At 35.8% G+C, this 24,252-nt stretch overlaps 1 protein-coding gene, 1 long non-coding RNA gene and 2 pseudogenes across 2 annotated transcripts; 1 reads left to right on the top strand and 3 right to left on the bottom strand.

Annotated features, from left to right (window-relative positions):
• Positions 1-815: 815 nt before the first annotated feature.
• LOC120165452 (ras-related protein RABD2a-like) lies at positions 816-2,085 on the bottom strand (the record flags this gene model as incomplete). Its single annotated transcript, XM_039174965.1, has 3 exons — positions 816-1,123; positions 1,668-1,771; positions 1,936-2,085. Coding segments are annotated over 3 exons (351 nt in total), but the record flags the coding sequence as incomplete, so codon positions are not given.
• An 11-nt stretch (positions 2,086-2,096) lies between these two features.
• Positions 2,097-3,887, bottom strand: LOC120165155. The gene is made up of 5 exons (XR_005519785.1): positions 3,705-3,887; positions 2,966-3,038; positions 2,601-2,648; positions 2,462-2,488; positions 2,097-2,279 (listed from the first exon to the last, which is right to left on the bottom strand). It is a non-coding gene; the product is annotated as an uncharacterized LOC120165155 (long non-coding RNA).
• Positions 3,888-6,102: 2,215 nt separating this feature from the next.
• On the top strand, positions 6,103-6,506 carry LOC120165451 (annotated as a pseudogene).
• A 5,845-nt stretch (positions 6,507-12,351) lies between these two features.
• LOC120165450 lies at positions 12,352-14,240 on the bottom strand (annotated as a pseudogene).
• Between the last annotated feature and the right edge of the window lie 10,012 nt (positions 14,241-24,252).

Here is a 24,252-nt window from a genome sequence, read left to right as displayed (position 1 = left end):
GGCTCCTTCAACTACGATCACTATAAAAATCTTTCAGCCACGACTAAGAAAAGGAGACTTTTTGTACTCCTTTTGAAATTCTTATGAGGTTCTTTCATCTTTAACCTAGAACAATCCCCTCTCCAAACAATTTTTCTCCTTTATTTCACAGAGAATCATCGGCCAACCATCGTTTTTGACTATTTATGATTCTTACTCAAGTTAGGAATGGTGAACCATCAACAATCTACACAATCTATATGTTCCCAGTTCCATCATCAACTATTATGATGGGATCTAAGGCTTGGTTGAATATAAGAGGGTAATTTGCATCGTACAAAAGAAAAGAGTAATTTACATTTTGGGGTCATTAAATTCGGTATCAATAAATTTGTATATATTTATGCAATATTTTTTAAGAAAAATTCAATCAAGAAATAATAATATATGTAAATATATCTTTAAGTAGGAGAGCATCGATTAACTTATTGTAGAAATCGATGCTGCTAAATTAGCATTGCCAGATCTTCCCTCTGATATGAAATTGGAGAGCATTATTAGATACTACAATATTTGATTAAATCCTGGTTTAAAACATCAATGGTGTTTCAAAGGGAGAGGAAAGATGGAGATGCCACTTGATGGTTTTAGTGATCGGAGTTGACGGCAAGGATAACGACTGGTAGTGATATCCAATGGTATGGGTCAAAGGGAGAGGATGGTTGGGCCAAATTAAAGAAGTTTGTAAATTTAGAGGTTAAATTTATCGAATTATTTAAAATTATGACTAAATTAATCGTATGTATACATATAAAGAACTAAATGTGTTATTATTTAATCAACAAGCAAAAAATCATACATTGTACAAAGCCTTCACATTAACAAGTGTGTAGAAACTAGAAAGGAATGATATCCTCTACTTCTGAGGTTTTGTCCAATAGGAAATAAGGTCTGCAACTGACGATTTAAGAAACAATTGAATCTTACACAACTGTGCCACCGCCGGCAGCGGCGTACTGCAGAAGAAACAGAGGTTCCTTTGACATTCTAGGAAGAGCAGCAGCCACTCTTCTGTTCAACAGCCTGTCCTCGGATCTGTACCGTAGGAGGCCAAGCATTGTACATGGCAGGTTGGCTAGCCATTCTGTATTTAGAGGCAATTTTTAATGACACACGAAAGTATTACACACTCAATAGGAACCAAGACTTGATGGTAAAATACCATAGAACTGCATTTATTGATCTAATTTTTTTGTATGATAATATTGAACAATAAACCTAACCAGCATGAAAATGCCATTCAACAGCACATTGTTCTACAAACCAACCACCAACTTTTTTAGCCTAATTGTATTAGTATTCAAATAACTAAGAATACAAGAGCTCCCAAATGAGTGGCAGGGTTATTTTCGTGATTGGAAAATTTCGGGTTATTTCATGTTCGGATCAATGTCAGGTTTGGATCATTTTAGGTTTCAACACTCGAGTACAGATCATTTTCAGGTTTCTAGTTCAGGCCATCTCGAGTTCATATCATTTTGGATTCAAGTCATTTCAAGTTCAAGTTGTTGACTCTTATAGTCAAATCAGGATGGATCGGATTTAGAATTGGGTTAATCAGGGTGAATTTTCAGGTTCATGTCAGTCTAGATATTACTAAAACCATTTAGGAAAAAGAGTATGGGTACCTGTTCTTGATGGAAGCAGCCATAGCCATGAAAGCCTGTTCCACATTAGTGGCATCTTTTGCACTAGTTTCCAAAAAAGGTATGTCGACTTCATCTGCAAGTGCCTGAAAGAAGAAAAACAGATATATGGAGAAGGGCCGGGAGCAATGAATATGCAGTACAACACGTCAACACCAGCAGTTACAATTTGATGATCATACAGCTCTACCTAGGAATAAACCTGCTATAAAGACCAAATTTATGCTTTTACATGTGAGCAATCAAATACCTTGCCTGCTTTGTATGACACAACTTTATTTTCTGTAAGATCACACTTGTTTCCAACCAGTAGCTTGTTAACATTGTCACTAGCATAACGATCAATTTCACTCAGCCATTGCTTGACATTATTGAAGCTTTCTTGGTCTGTCACAGCATAAACAATCCAATACAGGAGCCACAAGTAAAAGGGAAAAATGACATTAAAAATTGAAAATGTATACATATATATATATATGAGAATCATAAATAAGAAGTGGAGAAATAAAATAAGTACATGGAGAAGATCTAGAAAGGAAAAGATCACCCACTATTATGCCATGAGCCCCACGGTAGTAGCTGCTAGTGATTGTCCTAAAAAAACCCAAGATTGCTAAGTGTTAAGGTTTACGAGCAACTTTGAAGGACTATATTAATAAAATGAGAACATACAAAAGGAAAAAGATATCAGCCAATGGGAAAAAGGAAGATGAGCAGATAACTCATTCTCCTGCAAATGAATAAAAGAAAATGCAGTACAGCATGCAAAAACATACAATTTGAAGTTTAATGGTCTTCCCATCCTGTTCCACAGTGCGGATTTTATACCAAAAAAGAAAATGAGAAGACAAGATATTAGAATAGTTGTTATAAATTTTGGAACTTAAAAGTCAGCACCAGGGACTGTTTACTCACAAAATCAACACCAATGGTGCTTATGTAGCTTTCAACACATGAATCATCCTGCGTTACAGAAATTACATAATGATCAGTGACAAGGTTCAGTTCTGCACGGCCATCTGAAAGTATCCAGATTCCAGATGTTTGATATCTCCAATATAAAACTATTCTTCTACCAAAAATGTTCTCTATCCAAAATCATAAAAATAGTTCACCACATGAAGTTCAAATTTTACACTCACCTTTCAAGGCATACACAACGGAACTTATTAAACGTGAATATAACAATTAAAGGCAATCATATAAACATCTAGAATGTGTAACAGAAGTCTAAGAAGCAAAGAGATATACTTAATGCCAGTTTAAGTCGGAAAAGTTACAGCAAATCTCAAAAGAAGACAAGATTTTCCAACAACTGAATCTCCAATAAGCAGTAGCTTGAACAGATAGTCACTGCAAAAATGTGCAACCCGATAATATTAACATACTTCTCAATGATGTAACCACATAACATAAAGTTGATTTCTATAATCGAGGCCAACTCAGAACACCAAATTACTTCCCAAAGATTAACCCTAAAATTTCTAAGCCACCTTTCAGTTGAATTCTTAATTTTGGTTGCTGCATAAAATTAAAATGCATTACATTCAAATTTGAGTTAGATTGCTTCTCCATCACAAATAATTGAGTTGGCAACACATGTTGAAAAGTCACATACCTGACTAGAAGACATCAAAATTTACTAAATATATTTTATTCTAATGAGAATCCATTTCTAGCCAAAATCAATTTAAGTTTTTGCGTCACGTAAATAACATAAAAGACGTGAATAATTGAAGAGCACACCAAAGCCCGCACCCTTTGTTTTAATTAAATTCCACGGATAAACTCCAATGAGGAAAAACCATATCAATTCCATCAACGGATCTAAAACAAAATCCCGTCACTTTTAACACCGACAATTATTGGTTCAAATAAAATTTTATGAAATTTTCGAAACAGTCACCAAATCATAAAAAAAGAAGAAGAGGATAAGTAAATTAAAATATAGGATTATTAGAACAACATAGCAATACAAGTAAAAATATTATTAAATACGAAATAAAATAGATAACTTACTATTCGGGATTCATTGTAGGGCGAGGAATGCAGAAAGATCAAAGGATGGGCGGCCGAAATCCAAATGAAACTTTCCGGCGACAGATCGAAGCGATCTCACACTGATTCGCCGGAAAGTTCCGCCTGAGGTAAATGAAGAAAAAGGGGAAACGGCAGAGATGAAATGACACGCAACGCCAATACTTGGTCTGATATTTTTTAAGAAATTTCGATCTGGAATTTTTGAATAATGGATCTAATCAAGCTCCAGTTTTGGGGCTTGGGCTTGCAAGTTTCTTCACTAACGGCCTAATTCGATTTTAGTCCCTCTGTTATACAAAATTGAAATTAAACTTTAATTTAACATTTTTGAGAAATTTAACATAGTTTAATCTTCTTACTTTTATGGTGAATTTCCTTTTGGAACACTATAAATATGGATGAGTATTAGATCGAGTCGAGTCAAAAACTTTAAGTTAGTCAAGTTGACGAGTCCTATTTTATAACTTAAGTTTTATTTGAAAATTTTAAAGTCGAGTTGAGTTTATGAAATTCTATTTGAGTCGAGTCAAGTTGTTTAAATTTTTGTTTAAATTTAATTGTAAATATTTATAATATCGTGGGATCGAGTCCCATGGAGGGCATTTCATAATTTGGAGGTCTCCTACGGAAGCTGCTCTCAACCTATTGTTGGGGGCAGCCTACTATCTTACATTCTCTTTACCCCATTACATATGGGAACAAGGGACAACCATTTATTTTGATTCTAATTTAAACATATTTTTATAGCCATATATGATATACATTTATATTTTATTATATTTTTCATATTCGATATACATATATAATGTAGAATTAAGGGACTTGACTTGAACTTGAAAATCAAAATACTAATTATTCGAGTTTTTTTCTCGTGCATTGCGTGAGACTATTTTATCTCCCAAAATTAGATGTGATAATACTGTACAAGATGAATATTGTTATACCTTCGGAGGTATCTCCCAAAGACGCACATCAAAAACTACAATTTTGTTTAATGTTCACCCAGAGTCTTGTACTCCATAGATGGCAACAATCTCATGATCGAACCTATGAATAACTCACATAATAATTTGTTAGGGATAGACTTGATAGCCATCACTATCATAGGCTTGACATCAATCATCCTATAATCAGGGTATTTATACCCTGAGGAAAGATTCAAGGGGATCTCTTTTCTCTAGACTTTGGGCACACCTTTTGTCTTCTCCTCGACACTATCTTCTCTTCCATAAAAAACATCGGTCATGGCTCTACGCCTAAACCAAAAGAGGTAAACCGCTTACGATCAACAAACCAAATTTGGTCGCATCAATAATTGATACAATGAGCATTGACTACTTATGATATTTAGATATCATATCCGATGAATCTCCAAAATAAAAACACACATTCTTATCTTCAAACTCCACCTAAAAAATCGTTTAGATTAAATGTCTACCCCGCTAAAGCGGTAATTATATTAAACGTTTTGATAAATAAGTGATTGAAACATAATAATTGAAGGATTTATAATCAAAATAAGAAAAAATACAAACAAAAGTGACATTGAATGTAGTTTACTCAGTTTTAATTCTTTTTCAAATGCAATCTATTTTTTTTATCTAATACAAGAACAGAAAGAAAGGTAAGCTTAGTTTGTATCAGCCTCCAAATATACTAAATCTGTTATCTCTCTTAGTGGATAAACAAAAACAAGTTCTACAATGGTTTTTCCATGAGCCATATTTGCCAACACATATGCCACTACATTCATTTCTCTTCGAATATGCTTCGTCTTAACCTTTCAATCTCTTTGCAACAGGGCTCTAATAACAGCAACAATGGCATTATCCGATAAGGGACAAGATGTATGATTAAAAATCTTTGAGACCTTAAGATTATCCATCTCTATCTCCATCATTCAATAATCAAGTCTCCAAACATGACACAAAGTATCATGTATCAACCATAATTCTGCAATCAACACCGAGCAAATGTCAATACTCTTTAAGAACCCAATTCTGATTTTACAATCGCACTAAGTTAAGCATCTTTGCCTTTTTGTTCTCTTTAGTTTCATATCCGTTTTCTACTTCTCGGATTTCTGCTTCCTATTTGCTTTTAATCTCGATACCCTCTTAGGTTAGTATTGCCTCTCTCCCTTCTTCTCTTCGATTTTTTTTTTTTGCTAATAATATTTGGTCCAAAGGTTTTGTAGTTCGCATGCATTTTTTTTTCTCAAAAATGGTTTTTATGATTATTTCTTAATGTTTCTCCGGGTTAATTGTTGACTGCTATGGTATTTTTATGAGGGAAGTTTTAAGTTTGAATTTTTTTTGTATGCTTTATTTGTCTTTGTTTTAGTTACTGTGACGACTAAGGATGGCTTGTTGCATCGATGGCGAAACACCACCCTGATTTGATCATGTGCTGGAAGCAGTCTAGTATTACAATCGGACGACTATGTGAGAAATACGATGGCAAGTGTGTAATCTGTGACTCCTATGTTCGTCCTAGCATGCTGGTTCAGGTTTGATGTGAAAGCAGTTACGATTCATTTTAAGGTAGGTGTGTTATCTGTGGAGTAGTGGGAATATTCGATGCATACTAAGGACTAAGGAGTGTACACAACAAGAGAATGATCGAGATGGTTGTCCCAAAATTGTTAATCTTGGGAGCGCGAAAATGGAATTGTTTTATGAACATAATAAATACAGTTTTATATACGAACTAAGCGACTTTAATGGTTACAAGAATAGTTGTCATTCTTTGAGGTGTCATGTTCGAGTTCAATGTCTTTAGAGGTGTATAAACATTCATTGTCAAATAATTGAGAGTATTTTGAACATATATTATCTTTAAATCATCAATATTCATAAAAAAGAAAGAAATTTGATTTAAAGAAACAATGACAAAAATTGGTTGATTATGTAGCCAGGAATGATCAAAATGACAAGATTTTTAGAATGTTGGAATTATAATGAGGCTTTAAGTCTTTTTAGACTTATCTGTTAGAAATGTTTCCTTCAAGATATATATTTGTCACATTGCATCTATAGGTTAATACAAATGATTCGATTCAAGATGTTTATATGCCTTTGTTTTTGCTCATGTACAATGGCTATTGGATATTGTTTTACAATGAGAAGTAAAGTAATTATCATTTATCCGGTCAAGTCTCGTCTTTTGTCAGACACATATCATTATGTCTTGTAAGATCACTCATTCATGTGATTCTTAGTTCTTTGGTGTTGCGTAATGAATTCTTCCCTTTCCACTTCATTCCATAGAGTCATATAAAGTGAATTTTGATGAAAATTCAAAAACTTATAAAAAGAGCTAATTAAATGATTAAGTTAGGAATTAATTGAGGGGACTGGTTTGCTTTTAGGTAACAGATTGATATTAATCCTTCTAAAATTCTTCCATCAAGGCAATGAGTGAATCCGGAACCTTGTTGTTATGACATTGTTGCTGCTGTTAAAAGTTTTAAAGTTTGGCAACAAACTTTGGAAAATGTTTTTTTTCAAAGTTTGGTAAATGTTTCTTTGAAAAATGTTTTTCAAAGTTTGGTAAAATTTTGGTAGATGTTTGTTGAAAATAGGAATGAGTAAATTCACTTTAGTCATTGCACTTTAGGGTATTTTCAAAGATTAGTCCCTAAGTTTCTACTATAAATACCCTTACCCATTTAGCTTCAAAATCATCCCAAAACATTTCTTTCTTCTTATACTAGAGAGCTTTCTTGTGAGTAGTGAGTGTTTTGTAAACACCTGTAAATTTTCTCTCTTAGTAAAAGATCTGCAGCAGCCCGGAGACGTAAGCACAATTGGCTGAACTCCGTTATTAATTTTCGGGTATTATTTTTCCGCTTTTATTTCGCATTCTCACTAATCTGGTTATAGGGAAATTACTTGTACTCGGTTTATTTTCCTAACAACTGGTATTAGAGCTTTTGGTTGTGATTTTTGTCAAATTTTCTACGAGGTTACTATTCATTACTATTCACGTGAATAGTGAATTTTGTGAATAGTGAAATTCGGTCGGCGATACGAGTTTGTCGACGGTGGTGTTCTAATACACGGTGATTCGCAAGAATTGTCAGAAACGATCCAAACGAAGCCAGATTCGAGTGGGAGCGATGGCTGCAGACGAAGGGAAGGTGAAAATTGGAAAGTTCGATGGTGCGGACTTTGGTTTTTGGAAGATGCAGATTGAAGATTTTTTGTACCAGAAAAATCTATATCAACCTCTCTCAGGAAAGCAACCAGAGGGCATGAAGGATGAAGATTGGGCTCTTCTCGACAGACAAGCCCTCGGAGTTATCCGACTGACGTTATCCCGCAATGTTGCTTTTAACATAGCAAAGGAAAAGACTACGGCGGGTCTTTTGGCGGCTCTCTCCAGTATGTACGAGAAGTCATCGGCCTCAAACAAAGTTCATTTGATGAGGCGATTATTCAATTTGCGGATGGCGGAAGGGGCATCGGTGGCACAACACCTAAATGAACTCAACACAATCACAACCCAGTTGAGTTCAGTGGAAATTGAGTTCGATGATGAAGTTCGAGCTTTAATTCTCTTATCATCTCTACCAGACAGTTGGAATGCTACTGTTACAGCAGTCAGCAATCGTCGGGAAACAGCAAATTAAAATTCGACGATGTTCGGGATCTGGTATTGAGTGAAGAAATTCGACGAAGAGAATCGGGTGAAGCATCAACCTCCTCAGCCTTGCACACCGAGTCTAGAGGGAGAACTTCATAAAGAAATTCAAATCGTGGCAGATCAAAATCCAGAAGGGGCAAATCAAGAACAGGAAATAAAGATTTTACCTGTTATAATTGCGGCAAGAAGGGTCACTTCAAAAGAGATTGCCGAGCACTGAAGAAAGATACCGGTGCACAGGAATCTGCCAACGTGACAGAGGAGACAGGTGATGCCATGATTCTAAGCGTCAACAGTCCGATTGAATCATGGATCTTGGATTCAGGGGCATCTTTCCACTCCACCCCATACCAAGAAATCATGGAGAACTATGTCAGTGGTGATTTTGGGAAGGTTCATCTTGCTGATGATGAAACCTTAAAAATCGTCGGAAAAGGAGATATCCGACTAAAGTTGCCAAACCAGACCACCTAGAAGCTGACAGGAGTGAGACATATTCCTGGCCTCAAAAGAAATCTGATTTCTGTTGGACAGCTTGATGGAGAAGGATATAGCACACCTTTTCAGGCTGTGAATGGAAGATTACCAAAGGAGCACTCGTCATTGCTCGTGGTAAGAAGACTGGTACTCTCTATGTAACCTCAAATTTAGAGAATATCATTGCAGTAGCAGATGCTAATGGAAAATCAAACCTATGGCACCAAAGGCTTGGCCATATGAGCGAGAAAGGAATGAAGATACTTCTGTCAAAAGGGAAGTTGCCAGATCTAAAGAATGTAGATGTCGGACTATGCGAGGATTACATCTTTGGAAAACAAAAGAAAGTCAGTTTTACAAAGATTGGCAAGACTCCCAAGGCAGAAAGGTTAGAATTGGTTCATACTGATGTATGGGGACCATCCCCTGTTCCATCTCTTGCAGGCTCACTATATTATGTCACCTTCATCGATGATTCAACAAGGAAGGTGTGGGTTTATTTTCTGAAGAAGAAATCAGAAGTCTTTGATACCTTCAGAAAATGGAAGGCCATGGTGGAAAATGAGACTGGTTTGAAAGTCAAGCGGTTGAGGTCTGACAATGGAGGAGTACGAGACAGTAGTTTCAGAGATTTCTGCGCAAACAATGGGATCAAGATGGAGACAACAGTTCCCATAACATCGCAGCAGAATGGCGTAGCAGAGCGCATGAACAGAACTCTGAAAGAACGTGCCAGAAGCATGAGGATACATGCCGGATTGCCCAAATTTCTATGGGCTGAAGCTATCAACACTGCAGCTTACCTGATCAACCGTGGGCCCTCAGTTCCTTTGGATGGCGGAATACCAGAGGAAGCTTGGAGCAAGAAAGAAATAAACCTTTCACACTTAAGAGTGTTTGGTTGTATTTCTTATGTACACATAAACTCTGCTGAAAGAAGTAAACTTGATGCCAAGTCCAACAAATGCGTCTTTGTTGGTTACGGTGGTGATGAGTTCGGTTACCGGTTTTGGGACTACGAAAATCGAAAGATCATCAGAAGCAGAGACGTCATTTTCAATGAAAATGTGATGTACAAAGATATGTCAACCGCAGAATCAAGTAATACCGAAGCTGAAACAAATGAATTTGCTGAGTTCGAGGAGATTTCTGGAAATGATGTTCATATCAATCCTGAAGCAGTTCAAGAAGAACCACACACACCAGAACTGAGACGCTCCTCCAGAATTCCTAAACCAACCCAACGGTATTCGCCTTCTTTACACTACTTGTTGTTGACTGACAATGGTGAACCAGAGTGCTATGATGAAGCAATGCAAGTAGAGGATTCAGTCAAGTGGGAGTCTTCCATGAAAGATGAGATGGACTCGCTTATGTCAAATCAGACATGGGAATTAGCTGAATTACCACCAGGCAAGAAAGCGCTCCACAACAAGTGGATTTACAGGATCAAAGAAGAGCACGATGGGAGCAAACGCTACAAAGCAAGATTGGTTGTCAAAGGCTTTCAGCAAAAAGAAGGTATGACTACAATGAAATTTTCTCTCCAGTCGTAAAATTGTCTACAATCAGACCGGTGTTGAAAATTGTAGCTGCAGAGAATTTACATCTTGAGCAGTTAGATGTAAAGACAACTTTCCTTCATGGTGATTTGGAGGAAGAAATCTATATGAGGCAGCCAGAAGGCTTCATAGAGGCAGACAAGAAAAACCTGGTATGCAGGTTGAAGAAGAGCTTGTATGGTTTAAAACAAGCTCCTAGACAGTGGTACAAGAAGTTCGATAGCTTCATGAGCAGCAGTGTTTTATCAGATGCCAAGCAGATCATTGTTGCTACATCAAGAGGTTCGACAGCTTCATTATTTTATTATTGTACGTTGATGACATGCTCGTTGCAGGCTCAGACATGCAAGAGATTATACAGTTGAAGCAAAAATTGTCGAAGCAGTTTGCTATGAAGGATCTGGGCGCTGCAAAGCAGATTCTTGGGATGAGGATCAAGAGAGACACAAAGTCAGGGACTTTGATGTTATCACAGGCTGAGTACATCAACAAAGTACTCTCCAGGTTCAACATGCAAGCTGCTAAACCAGTAAGTACACCTTTAGGTGTTCATTTCAAACTCTCCAAAGACCAATCACCAAAGACGGAGGAAGAACGTGCACACATGGTGAAGGTTTCGTATGCCTCAGCAATTGGAAGTTTGATGTATGCCATGGTTTGTACCAGACCAGATATTGCTCATGCAGTGGGAGCTGTTAGCAGGTACATGAATAATCCGGGCAAAGTACACTGGGAAGCAGTCAAATGGATCCTCAGATATCTTCGGGGTACCACAAACAAAGCACTTTGGTTCAAAGGTGGAGATATGATATTGACAGGCTATGTAGATGCTGACTTAGCCGGAAATGTCGACATCAGAAGGAGCACTACAGGGTATGTCTATACTCTAGGAGGAACTGCAGTGAGTTGGGTTTCTCAACTACAGAAGATAGTTGCTCTCTCCACAACTGAAGCAGAATATGTCGCTGTTACGGAAGCCAGCAAGGAGATGGTTTGGCTCCAAAGTTTCTTGGAAGAGTTAGGCAAGAAACAAGAAAACAATATCTTGTATTGCGACAGTCAAAGTGCTATCCATCTAGCAAAGAATCCGTCTTTTCATTCCAGGATAAAGCACATACAATTGAGATATCATTTTATCCGGTCTCTTCTGGAAGATGGGATTTTGAAACTTGAAAAGATTAGTGGAGCTCAAAATCCGGCAGACATGTTGACAAAGACGGTGACTACGGACAAACTGAAGTTGTGTTCAGCTTCAGTTGGCATGCTAGAATAACAAGACCAGACATGCTGCTGCATTGATCGAGTGTGAAGACATATTAAAATCAGTCTTCAAGTGGGAGATTGTTAAAAGTTTAAAGTTTGGCAACCAACTTTGGAAAATGTTTTTTTTTTTCAAAGTTTGGTAAATGTTTCTTTGAAAAATGTTTTTCAAAGTTTGGTAAAATTTTGGTAGATGTTTGTTGAAAATAGGAATGGGTAAATTCACTTTAGTCATTGCACTTTAGGGTATTTTCAAAGATTAGTCCCTAAGTTTCTACTATAAATACCCTTACCCATTTAGCTTCAAAATCATCCCAAAACATTTCTTTCTTCTTATACTAGAGAGCTTTCTTGTGAGTAGTGAGTGTTTTGTAAACACCTGTAAATTTTCTCTCTTAGTAAAAGATCTGCAGCAGCCCGGAGACGTAAGCACAATTGGCTGAACTCCGTTATCAATTTTCGGGTATTATTTTTCCGCTTTTATTTTGCATTCTCACTAATCTGGTTATAGGGAAATTACTTGTACTCGGTTTATTTTCCTAACAGCTGCGATAGATCATCAAGTCTAAACTGATCGATAGAAGTGATGGGGTTCATGTCAAACTAGGTCCTAGATGCTTCTGGTTCATCATCAATTGATGGCATTGAGAGTTTCACATTTGCTAAACTAATGCCATTGTTTAGAACAAGAGATGACTAGATTTTCTTAGTATTTTTAGCTCTTCTCCTTGTATACCCCAGTCTAGTTTGCCATCAGGGTAACACCAATCCAAAAGGTTAGGAGGCATTGCGCCCACTGGAGATGTTGGTGTAGAATACCCTGAATGAGGATTTATGGTAGGGTGCTCGATAACGCTAGGAAGAATTGTACCCACCGGAGATGCTGGTGTAGAATACCATGAATGACGGTTTACGGTAGGGCACCCTACAACGCCCGGGGTCTGCTTTAAATTTGAAACTGATGCTGCAGTTGTTCCCGATTGTTCAACCCCAAAGGTTGGAGATGTCATTACAGGAGAGGATGCTGGTTCGCTGGGTAACTAGAGTGGAGCTTGTGATTAATATTCGGGCGCATTTGAACTCCAATCTGTGATTGTTGTTGAGGAGAAGTAGCCTCAAGTGAAAATCCTTAAAATGTGGACTTAGTACTAGTATTAAGAGATCCAACAATATCTTCAAGGCTAGTCGACTTCATCCCTCCATGCTATTTAATTCCCTAGATGAGGGATTAGTCCAACTAGCCGGGGAGGAAATATCAGTTATCTCATCAATTAGTTGTTGTTGCTGCTGGAGGCACTGATGACTATCTAAATTGAGCATTTCCATGTTTAAATCCTTACCTCGGGCACTTTGTGCAGCTTTCAACCTACTACTAGGAAGTTGCAAGGTAGGAGGTATGTTGCTAGACTGGTTCAGACACACCCCTACACAGATAGAAGATGTCCCAATAGGAGTCAAGAGTGGTGTCGATGTTGATGGTTTTATAAAAGATGGAGAGACAGGATCAAGTGGGCTCATTGAACCATGATCAAGACTAATTGCATATGATGTAGGTGAAGGTAAGGCTGAACCTGTCGAAGCATATAAGGGACGAAGTTCCTTCGGATTGTGAGCAAAGAAACAAACCTTCCTGGTGCAATTAGTCTCATCCTTGCATAGACGAGTTCGATATTGTGCGGGATGAAGCCAAGACTTGAAAATACCATGTGCATACTCACAGTTATCTCCTTGCTTGCACAATCCCTTACGGAATTCAGGACAAGGGACACAATTATAAAGATATCTCCTAGGATCACACCTCCTTGCATTCTCCCCTGGGTGAACAAATGGACATTCAGTCCAATCATGAGAGTAAGCCCTCGAGCAAGGCTGGACCGTGAAGGTGTACATCCTAAACTCATCTGTCTCATATATCTCGTTCTTGATGTTGGGAAGATAGAGATTGTAGGGGTAATCTTTCTTCTCATTTTCATCTTTCCAAGGTTGGGGAGTTGAATCCGTTTGTTGCTCATACCCTTTCACCTCAGTTGCTACTTGAGCAGGCAAACCATCTCTTTCACCAATACTACCACTTCCTTTCAACAAACCCTCCAATATCTTTTTCTGGAGTTGAAATCTGACTTACAACAAGCTGGAGCAATTAAGTTGTATGGTCAGTTTCCATTGGCATCGATTGAATTTATATCAGCGGAAGTATCAAGCAAGATTCTAACAATCTCAGGTGATAAGAGGAATCGCCAGCAGCAACACAATGGAGAGCCCTGGTCCCATCGGAACCGTAAGCCTTGTTAACGTCGCACGACCACTTTTGACGATGTAATTCACCACATCCTTGCATCGAAGATTGAAGCAATCAAAAGGGTGTTCTTTCTTCAAACCCCATCTTCTTTGAACCTATTCTCCTTCCATACCACAAGCATGGCTCATTAATGTCATGACCCCCTTCTTCAACGGCGAATTTGAAGCCGATCAAATCATCCGAAGCCGACAATTCGAGCAAATCTGAGAACTTTAGAGGAACCCCATTTTGTTTATGAGACCCCCTCCATGATTTGAGTTGCTTCCTCATTGAAATATTGCACGTGAAAATTTCTCTTTTGAAAAAGATTATGTTGAATATTTAATTTTTTATAAAGTATACAAATACAATGAGAATCTTGGGAGAAACAAAAAACATGACTATAATATAATAATTTTTAGTAAGGTGGTTATAACATGACTAGGCGGATGCTTATTTGTTTAAACAAAGCAGTTGATGTTTTTTAACCAAAATATATATTTTCTTGAAATTATTTTTCAAAGTAAGAAAAAAATATTTAAAATTAAAAAGATATTAAAACATCACAGCGTGTATAATTTTTATAAAACTAAATTAGTATTACTTAACTAATCTGGTTGTATCATTTCTGATACTATTTTTAGGTTAATAAATACTCTTTCAAGTTAAATAACTGAAAATTATACTAATAAAATTTAGGGAAAAAATTATTTTAGATAGGAATTGAAACATGCTATAGGATCCACAAGCGTTTGTCTGTTGTCTTGTCTTGATTCTTTGTTCTCGAGCCGATGATTCACCGGTTGGGGTATGCTCACAAGGTGATGTTGAAGTTGCTTCTAGCGGCATTGTAAGCCACCATCAACCGGAGATAAGTGATTGACGAAGGCAACGCCGATAGTCAATAATTTTGGGTTTTGTTTTTAATTCAGGGTTTAGCTCAATTTCAGATTGGGGAAATATTTTTTTTTCTCTGCCAATAGAAAATGACAAATTCGGGGATGGGTTCTCAAATTTCCTACAACTTTTAAAATGACCTATCAGTTTCAAAAACTTACAATTTGACCCCTAAATTGGGGGTGTGACAATTCATGCCCTTCATAAGTTTTGAAACTTTTAGGGATTTAGAAGTTTGGGACTACGACAAGGACGATAATAGGTAAACAACGACATGTGGATGGTCAAAGATATTAGGATATTAGGATTTTGGAGCTTTTTAATGATTTTTTTTAAATTGAGTTATTTTTTAAAAAAAATAATAAGGGTTCATTTGATTCTAAAAATATAGTTGTTTTTCTTTTTTTAGAAAACAGAAAAAGTTGAAGAAAATGTATTTGCTTGTAAAATTAGAAAATGATTTCTAGAAAATGAAAACAAAAATTAATAAGTGAAAATATGAAAACATAAAAGATGTTTTCAATGTTTTCATTAAAATTGTTTTGGAAATTTGAAAAATAGAAAAAAAAATATAAGATCTAGATTTTTAACTTAACTTACATGAGTTCAAATCATTCTAACACTGTTTTTGACTTAGTAGTATCTAAAACCCTCAAACTTTTATAAAAAATCAATATGGTCCCCAAAATTTGTTTACACTTAATGTGGTCTTTAAACTGAACCTTTTTAATAATTTATATATTTAATGTGTTGAATATCTTAACAATTATTTATATTTTATATTTTAAAGTTAAATAATTTCTTAATTTTTCTAAAAAAATTAAATAAGTCTGCAAACTTTCTAAAAACAATTATGCCCTTGAACTTAACAAAAAAAAAAACAATTAAGCTCATTTATCACATAATCGTCCACTGTGTACTATAATAACAGTATCGTGAACTATAACATCGATATTGTATATTGCCATGTAAGCTTTTTGAATTGTCATGTAAGCAGTGTGCTAGTCAATGCTCGATTCTGTTGGTTAAAAAGTTAAATTGATTTTTTTCTCAATTTAAGAGTCACATTGAGTGCAAAACATATTTAGGGACTAAACTAGTTTTTCTCCCCAAAAGTTTGAGGTCTTCAATTATCACTAAACATTTTTTTTTATTTTAAGGACACTTTTGTGTGCTCTTGCTTACAGCAATATTTTGTTTATTTTTTAAATTTAATTGATGTCTAATATGCATCAACATTATATTCTTATTATTAACCAAACATATTAAATTTATGTAATGAATTTTTTTAATAATTATAGTTTAATTTAATTATTTAATAACTATTTGTTCATTTCTATATTATTTTTATTTATGATTCAAGTTTTCATTTATATTAACATGACATGTTTTCTAACTTTAAAAAACGGAAAATGAAAATTATTTTCTAAAAACAAAAACATAAAATATTTTTTATAGAAAATATTTTTCTAGAACCAAACGACCCCTAATATTTTTTAGTTTTTTAAAATAAAAATTTTAAATATATATATATATATATATATATATATATGACACATGTCAAATAATGATTTTTTTAATGATCATTATAACATATGCACTTAAAAAAATAATGTTGTAAACATTAGACAAAACATTTATTTTTTTCATTAAACCTATTAAAAATAAAAAATGATAAAATAAAAAAACACATTTGGTAAAACATGCATTCTTTATTTTGTAATTGATTTTGTCACGTAAGATAAAAGGTGTAAAGTATATTTTTCTCAAAAATAATTTTACAAGGCACACCACTTTTTAGGTCTGTAAGAAATTACCAGTTTGATCAGAGTTGAACCTCCATACTCCAGAATCCTACCCATACATTATCCAGTGGAAATTCGATTGAGTAGTAACTTTAATATCAAAATCACGATCCAGTAGAATATTGTAAGAGTGACAATGAAGTTATTCATATCACATTACCCTCTACCCATACACCATATGCAGTCCCATGAGTTACCCAAGGGAGTGCCTTGGGGCCTTAAAGCCTACCCATAGTCACCTTAGGTCCGTAAGAAATTACCAGCTTGATCAGAGCTAAACCACAATACTCCAGCCTACCCAGATAATGTCTCAATAAAACAGTTCAAGTAGTAACCAATAGATCTCATGATCCATAAATCAGGAATGATTATATTTTCCAGTGAAAATAGGTAATCATAGATCACATATCATGTAGTCATAGTTCATTAATAGTAAATCAAAAAATTAGTAAATCTGAAATTTCAAAAAATCACGTTTTAAAACAGGTAAAACAATTACATGTCACATAGGGAACACACTAGAGGATTCGACTATTCTTCGGAGGTACTTGGTATTTATCAAGTAGGGAACCATGAAACTTTTGTAATTTAATAGGATTTCATAATTAAGATCCTTATAAAAAGGGGGTTTGATAGCTAACGGATTCATCAGTCATTCGGGAAGTGATTTATCAAGATCATATAGTATTTGGATTTTTTTGGACGTACTAAGTAATCAGGAAGGTATTCAGAATCTTTTACATCATAGTTACTTAAGATTTCAGGTATGACAGTAGTGATTCCATTATTCAAGAAATAAGGGCATTTTAGACATTTGGTTCTAGGAGAGTCTTAGTAATCAATCTAAAAGAATGAAATGTTGATTCATGGTATTTAAGATTCATGTCGATTATCAGGATTTGAGTCAACTCAAATAAACAATCCTAGCACTATGATACTTGTCAATTAGTCAAATCGATGCACATCAAGGATATTCACACTTTAATACTGATATCACTAGTCAAACTGATCATCTTCAAAAACATCGTTGAATGGATCTTTGGGAGACGAGCAGGTATTCCAATGATATTTATTCCATTTCTGTAGTCCAACGATATCAAGAAATGTTGACGTACTTGATTCATGGTTCAAAACCCTTATGGAAGCTACAACATATAAGTTCTCAATGTTTCCAAACTTATCCAAGTCATTCGCTTAATTCTATGTCATTGAGGGTACTTAGTAATTTAGTGGTTAAGTTTATCCCGATCACTTCGGAGTTTCCAGAGTAATTCGATCGTTTCCACAATTTGAATACATATAATACTTTTATTCAGTTCAACTTGGTCATATAATATAGTCATTTCGAGAAATTTAGACGTGTAAAATGCCTTCGGTAATTTAGTCTCTGGATGTTCACTCAAGAAATAGAATTCTAGGTCATTTTGGTATTCTAGTTGATTTATTCATTTCAGAGCTTGAAGGTATTTAGTCATTTCAAGGCTTGGAGGTACTTTGGGTCATTTTACATTTTAGGGGCATTTTGGTCATATTAACTTAGGGGACATTTTGGTCATTTCCTTCAATCCAGTATTTCCATTAAATTCAATTTCCTAAACATTCAAACATAATAATGCTCCCCCGGTGTTTTAGTCTTTAGCTGTTTGCTGATAATAAATAATTTTAGGTTTTGTACTTCTCGTATGCTAAGATCTGATTATCAGCGTCTTTCTGAATAGATTAGGAATTTAATAAGTGAATTAGTAGTTTTTCGGATTAAAATGATTTCTCAGGGTACTTTCACTATTAGAGTCAGTCCGGTCCATTTTTACCTCATAGGGGTAATTTTTGTAATTTCTTAACCATGTGATTCTCGTATTAAACCTTTAACGAAAATAATTAGAATTTAAAGATTCTGAGGTTGATTGATTTATCGGTAATCACTGAACCTGAAATTATTTCTTATCAGTCTTTAGTGTCCTATATGTGTAATTGAGTCTTATTCAGTTTAATAACTTTTCATCCCATTTAGAATGAGTTTAGAAGATATATTAATTACACATGTAACCAAACTTATTCATTTATGTATTAACCAATGCTAGCATGTTCCATAAGCATACATAAGGTAATGTATTACCTCAATTTTTTGCTCCATCGATCAAACATTTAAACTCTATTCGATCACTATCGAACTGAATCCAACGTCCATAATATATCAAATACATATAAACAGAAAGTACATCAAAAATGGGGCTTAATTGTAGAAAACAAGTCGAATCGAAAGGTAAATGCTGAAAATGCTTACCATATTTGAATTTGGGGAATGGACTTCGGATTCAGACTTAGGACGTCAAAAAACAAAATATGACTTTTTGAAAATTTTGACTTTTTGGTTCAAAGTCAATGGTCAACGATCAGACCAGTCAATAGACAATGTTTAAACCGGTCAATGGTCAGACCAGTTTGGGTCAAGCAAACCCGATTCAGACAAGGTCAGGCCGGCGACGACGGAAGTTGTTTCAAATGGTCGATTAGTCCATGTTTAACATTCGTTAAAATCGATCCAATTCAGGAAGAACACTGGAACTCAACGAGAGAGGCGGTGAGATGAACCGACGATCGTGGTGGTCGGAATTAACCAAGTAGGCGACGCTAAGGTTTTTCGAAGAATCTTCGATTCACAGCGAACGGCGACAAGTTTCGATATTTGGCCAAAAAAGGTTTTAATGGGGATGAGGCGACACTTCAAATGGAGCAGAAGGTGACGCCTACTGATGAGCGGTGGTCGAGATCGGTGTGGATTTTTGAACACTTCTTCTCAGTTTTACGAACATGAGCGATGACGATGATTCACCAGTTGGGGTATGCTCACAAGGTGATGTGAAGCTACTGCTAGCAGCAGTAAGCCACCATCGATCGGAGATAAGTGATCGACGAAGGCAACGCCGATAGTCAATAATTTTGGGATTTGTTTTTTAATTCAGGGTTTAGCTCAATTTCATATTGGGGAAATAATTTTTTTCTCTGCCAACAAAAAATGGGAAAATTTAGGATTGGGTCCCCAAATTTCCTACCTTTCTAAAACGGCTTATAAGTTTCAAAAACTTACAATTTGACCCCTAAATTCGGGGTGTGACATTCATGCCCTTCATAGGTTTTGAAAATTTTAGGTATTTAGAAGTTTAGGACGACTACAAGGATGATAATAGCTAAACAACGACATGTGGATGGTCAAAGATATTCAACACGATTGAAATGAGATTTGAAATTAGTGATATTAGGATTTTGGGTTTTTTTAATGATTTTTTAATTGAGACATTTTTAAAAAACTAATAAGGGTCTGTTTGGTTCTAAAAATATATTCTATTTTCATTTTTTTTAGAAAAACAAAAAACGTTGAAGAAAACGTATTTGCTTGTAAAATTAGGAAAGATTTCTAGAAAATGAAAACAAAAATAAGTGAAAATATGAAAACATAAAAGATGTTTTCAGTGATTTCATTAAAATTGTTTTGGAAATTTGAAAAATAGAAAATATGAGTTCTAGATTTTAACTTAACTTACATGAGTTCAAATCATTCTAACAAAACCTCAACTTTTGTAAAAAATCAATATGGTCCCAAATTTTTACACTTAATGTGGCCTTTAACCTGAACCTTTTTAATAATTTATATTTAATGTATAATATTAACAATTATTTATTTTATTTTAAAGTTAATAATTTGTTAATTTTCTAAAAATTTAAATAAGTCTGCAAACTTTCTAAAAAATAATTATGCCCTCGAACTTAACGTGAATACACTAAATTTCGTCCTTATATTATAATATATATATTTATATTATAAATTATATTATATTTATTACAGGGCCCAACAGTGGACCAAACCCAAGTCCCACGTGACCCAACAGCAGCCCAAGTCAAGAAACTCTATGGCAATTAGGGTTTCAGCCGCCTCTTCTCCACCAGCGCAACAGTCCTCCTCTCGCACGCCTTTATCACGTCCCCACAGTCCGAGTCCTCCGGCGCAAGAATCACAGCCATCATCAACAACCCACATTAATATTTACTCGAATTAGAACACTAAATAGGCTGGTATTTCACTATAAATAAAGATGTAAATAGAACACTCAAAAGAGAAAAAAAAAAAAAAAAGGGAGGAGATACGAGTGATACACAAAATACGCAGAAGGAATACTGCAAAATACTAAGGGTTACACAATTTCAGAGCACTTTGCTGTAAACATTCCGAGAGAATAAAAAGGTAGTGTTTTATTTTTACCTTGTTCGTTCGTTTGCTTCCCTTGCATGTTGATTTGCGTGATATTTGGCTCGAACTAAACCAAAACCGAACGGTCGAGGATCCGGGGAAGGGGGTTTCTTCCTTCGAAATCCTCTCTGGGGCTATGTATCTTGAGAAATAAAATGATTTTTAGAGGGGAGAAGGAGCTATCGAATTTTTTTTTTAAAAGAAAACTTGAACGTGAAGAACCCAGTGCTTGTTCAAATAACCAGAGATTCTCAAAACAGGAGCGGTTTTTTAAAGGTTAAAATAAAAAGATGATTCTTTTTTTCTAGGGCACACTTTGGGCATTATATGACCCATAAAGCATGTGTGTGTCTAAGCCAAAGTGGGATAATCCCCATGTAATCCCCTGTAGCTTTTTAAATCTTAATTTGGCCATTTGATTTGTTTTGCTTTTCAATTGAACCCTTTTTAAAATTCAGTTTATGTTTTAATTTTTTTACTTTTTATTAATATATTACGTTTATTATTATTTTTATTATGGTATGTGTATATATATGTATTTTTTTTCATTATTTCTTTTACGTATATTTAATAAACATTTCTATTCGTCTTCTATTTTGTTACTACTATATATTATGCTATTTTTTTACCGTATTGTTATTCATTTTTGTCTTCATTACTTATATATGTTTTTATTATTACTATTATAGATTATATTAATATTTTTTTTATATTTTATATTTTAGGTTATTTTTATTTATTTATTGGTTTTCTCATTTTTGCATTTTCCGGTTTCTTTTTATTAATAATATATATACTTAACATTTTATGTATGCATACTAATTTCATCTATTTACTTACCTTTTTGTTCTTCCCTTATTCCGTTTATTTATCTTGCACTTTTATTATCATTTTATGTATTTCTATTTACTTTTTTTCCTTTCTTAATTGTATTTATTTCATCGCCTTTTTCCTCTAATGCTTTTCGTGACATATTGACATATTAAGGGTATATCTTAATTCATCAGAGGTAAGTAATTCGATCGTTATTTTACATTTTACTTTAACTTACAATTTCTTAATAAAGACAACTGGAAATTACGTAGTACCGAAAGGACGGTTCAAGGGTGCTAATCCTTCCTTGACCGTAACCGACTCCCGAGCCCGACATATTTCTGGTAAGACGCAGATCAGGCAAGAAATAGGGTATCCGATCAACCCATTTATCTTTAAATAAATGATCGGTGGCGACTCCAATCCATATTTTTCAAGTCGAAGCCCAATTCCGGGGCCCAACCGAAAAGACGGTTACGACAGCTTGGCGACTCCGCTAGGGAAAGGTAAGTGAGTCAGGCTAAGGTAATTTCCAGTTGTCTTTTTAACGAAAATGGTAAGTTTAAATTTTAAGGTAATATTTCGATCCTTTTTACTTACTTTTGATTATATTTTCGAGTAAATAGTTGTACTAATCGTTTTCTCATGATTTCAGACTTCAAAGTTTTTTTTCCATCTAAGGCTCTATACCCGAGCTCCAATTCCTATTTTAAGTGGGGGTGAAAGCGACGCCTTCGTGTGAATTTATTCACCGTGCGGGCCTAGCAAGTAGCCTTCGGGATTCATATATCTTATGTCTTCGTGTGAATTTATTCACCGTGCGGGCATAAGGGAATGTGTCCCCTCGAGTTTAACTTAGTCCATACAAGCCTGTGATGGGTTTAGGACTAAGGGTCTGGCAAGCCCAAGGGGGCACCGACAAGGAGAACTCGGGTACCGTTTTTTTAAAACCTAAACCGGGAGACCATGAAGAATTAGAGCCTACCCCGAAACCACGTTCCAAAACTTAGGATATTTTTACCCTAACCATGTTTTTTTTTTTTTTTTTTTTTTGCGCTTTTTCCTTCCGTCATTTTTTTGTATTTTTATTTTACTAACGTTTTTGCCTTTGTGTTTGTTTTCTAGCATTTGCACCATTACAAGAGGCTATTGATCCCTAAAAAGCGTTTGTTATACACAAAATAATTCGAATTAATGGACAAAGGTGTTGTAATACAAGAGATTGAAAACGCTGAGGCACGACTATGGTCCGAGAAGGCTCAGAAAGAGAAGGGAGACAGTCTTCAGGGAAACTATGTGTCAGAACTGGTTAGTTATGCCGCTGTCAGCCTGAAACAGAATAATGTCCAAGAACTGCGAAACATTTGGGACAGTTGGAAGAATGACAGAAAGCAGAAGTTCAGCCAACGATATGGTGATATTGCCCTCTTGCTCCATGTCAAGACTGATGAGCCCTTACTCCGAGCATTAATTCAATTCTGGAACCCGGGATATAGTTGTTTCACCTTTAACCAGGAAGACATGGTGCCCACTATCGAAGAGTATACTACTCTATTGCACTGCGAAAGCATCAAACTAGAGAGGGCATATATTAAACATGTCAAGAGTCAGCCCTTTAAGAACGGACTGGCCAAGATTGCAGGGGTTGATGAAAAGTGGGTGACTGATCGACTCCGGCACAAAGGTAGCGGGAAGGAATCGAGTGGATCCATATAAAGCAACTAATGAAAAACCACCCTGATGAGTGGAAGACTATAGACCTTTTTGCACTGGGTCTGTACGGTTTAATCATATTTCCGAAGGCTTTGGGGTGCATTGACGCTGCCGTGGTAGAATTATTTGAGCAACTTTCTAAACGAGTTAACCCAGCACCAGCCATCTTGGCTGAGACCTTTCGATCGCTCAACCATTGCCGAAGAACTGGTGGAGGAAGGTTCACCGGGTGCATTCAGCTCCTTCAGGTCTGGATTCACAGCCACTTCTGGAAGACTGACGGGGTTGCCTACCGCCGTTTCAGCACCACCTATTCACCTCTAGGTGAATTTATTACCTTAAAATGGCATGAAGGCGCTTCAAAAGAAAAATGGATGAAGGTCTTTACGCATCTTCAAGACCGAGATATTGTCTGGAGAGCCCCTTGGTTATTCCTCAGTGATATTCTTTTTCGGTGTGGTGACTCCGACACTGTGACCTTACTTGGACTTTGGGGAGCAGTCGGGTATGCTCCGCTATTAGCACTTAGACAGTATGGAGCACGTCAGTTTGTCCCAGCAACATGCGGTTTACCTAGGTCAGAGTTTGAGTATCACGGCGACAGCTATAAGAAGATGATCAAAGAAGCAGCCGATTCGTGGAGGAAAGTGTTCCGAATGGATGTTGTAGCTGCCAGAAGCATGCTCACTCCAGATTATATGGAGTGGCGAAGATTGAGAAAGAATGACAATGTCCCGATGCCAGACTGTGATGACACCCGGACCATGGAAGAACATCTCAGGCATGTCCCTTCTGAACTCGAGATAGCCAAGACCGAGTTTGAAGCCGT

The sequence above is a fragment of the Hibiscus syriacus genome, unplaced genomic scaffold, assembly GCF_006381635.1.
Source record: "Hibiscus syriacus cultivar Baekdansim isolate YM2019G1 unplaced genomic scaffold, ASM638163v2 tig00111582_pilon, whole genome shotgun sequence".
NCBI lineage: Eukaryota > Viridiplantae > Streptophyta > Magnoliopsida > Malvales > Malvaceae > Hibiscus > Hibiscus syriacus.
This window is presented reverse-complemented; position numbering and strand designations above follow the sequence as displayed.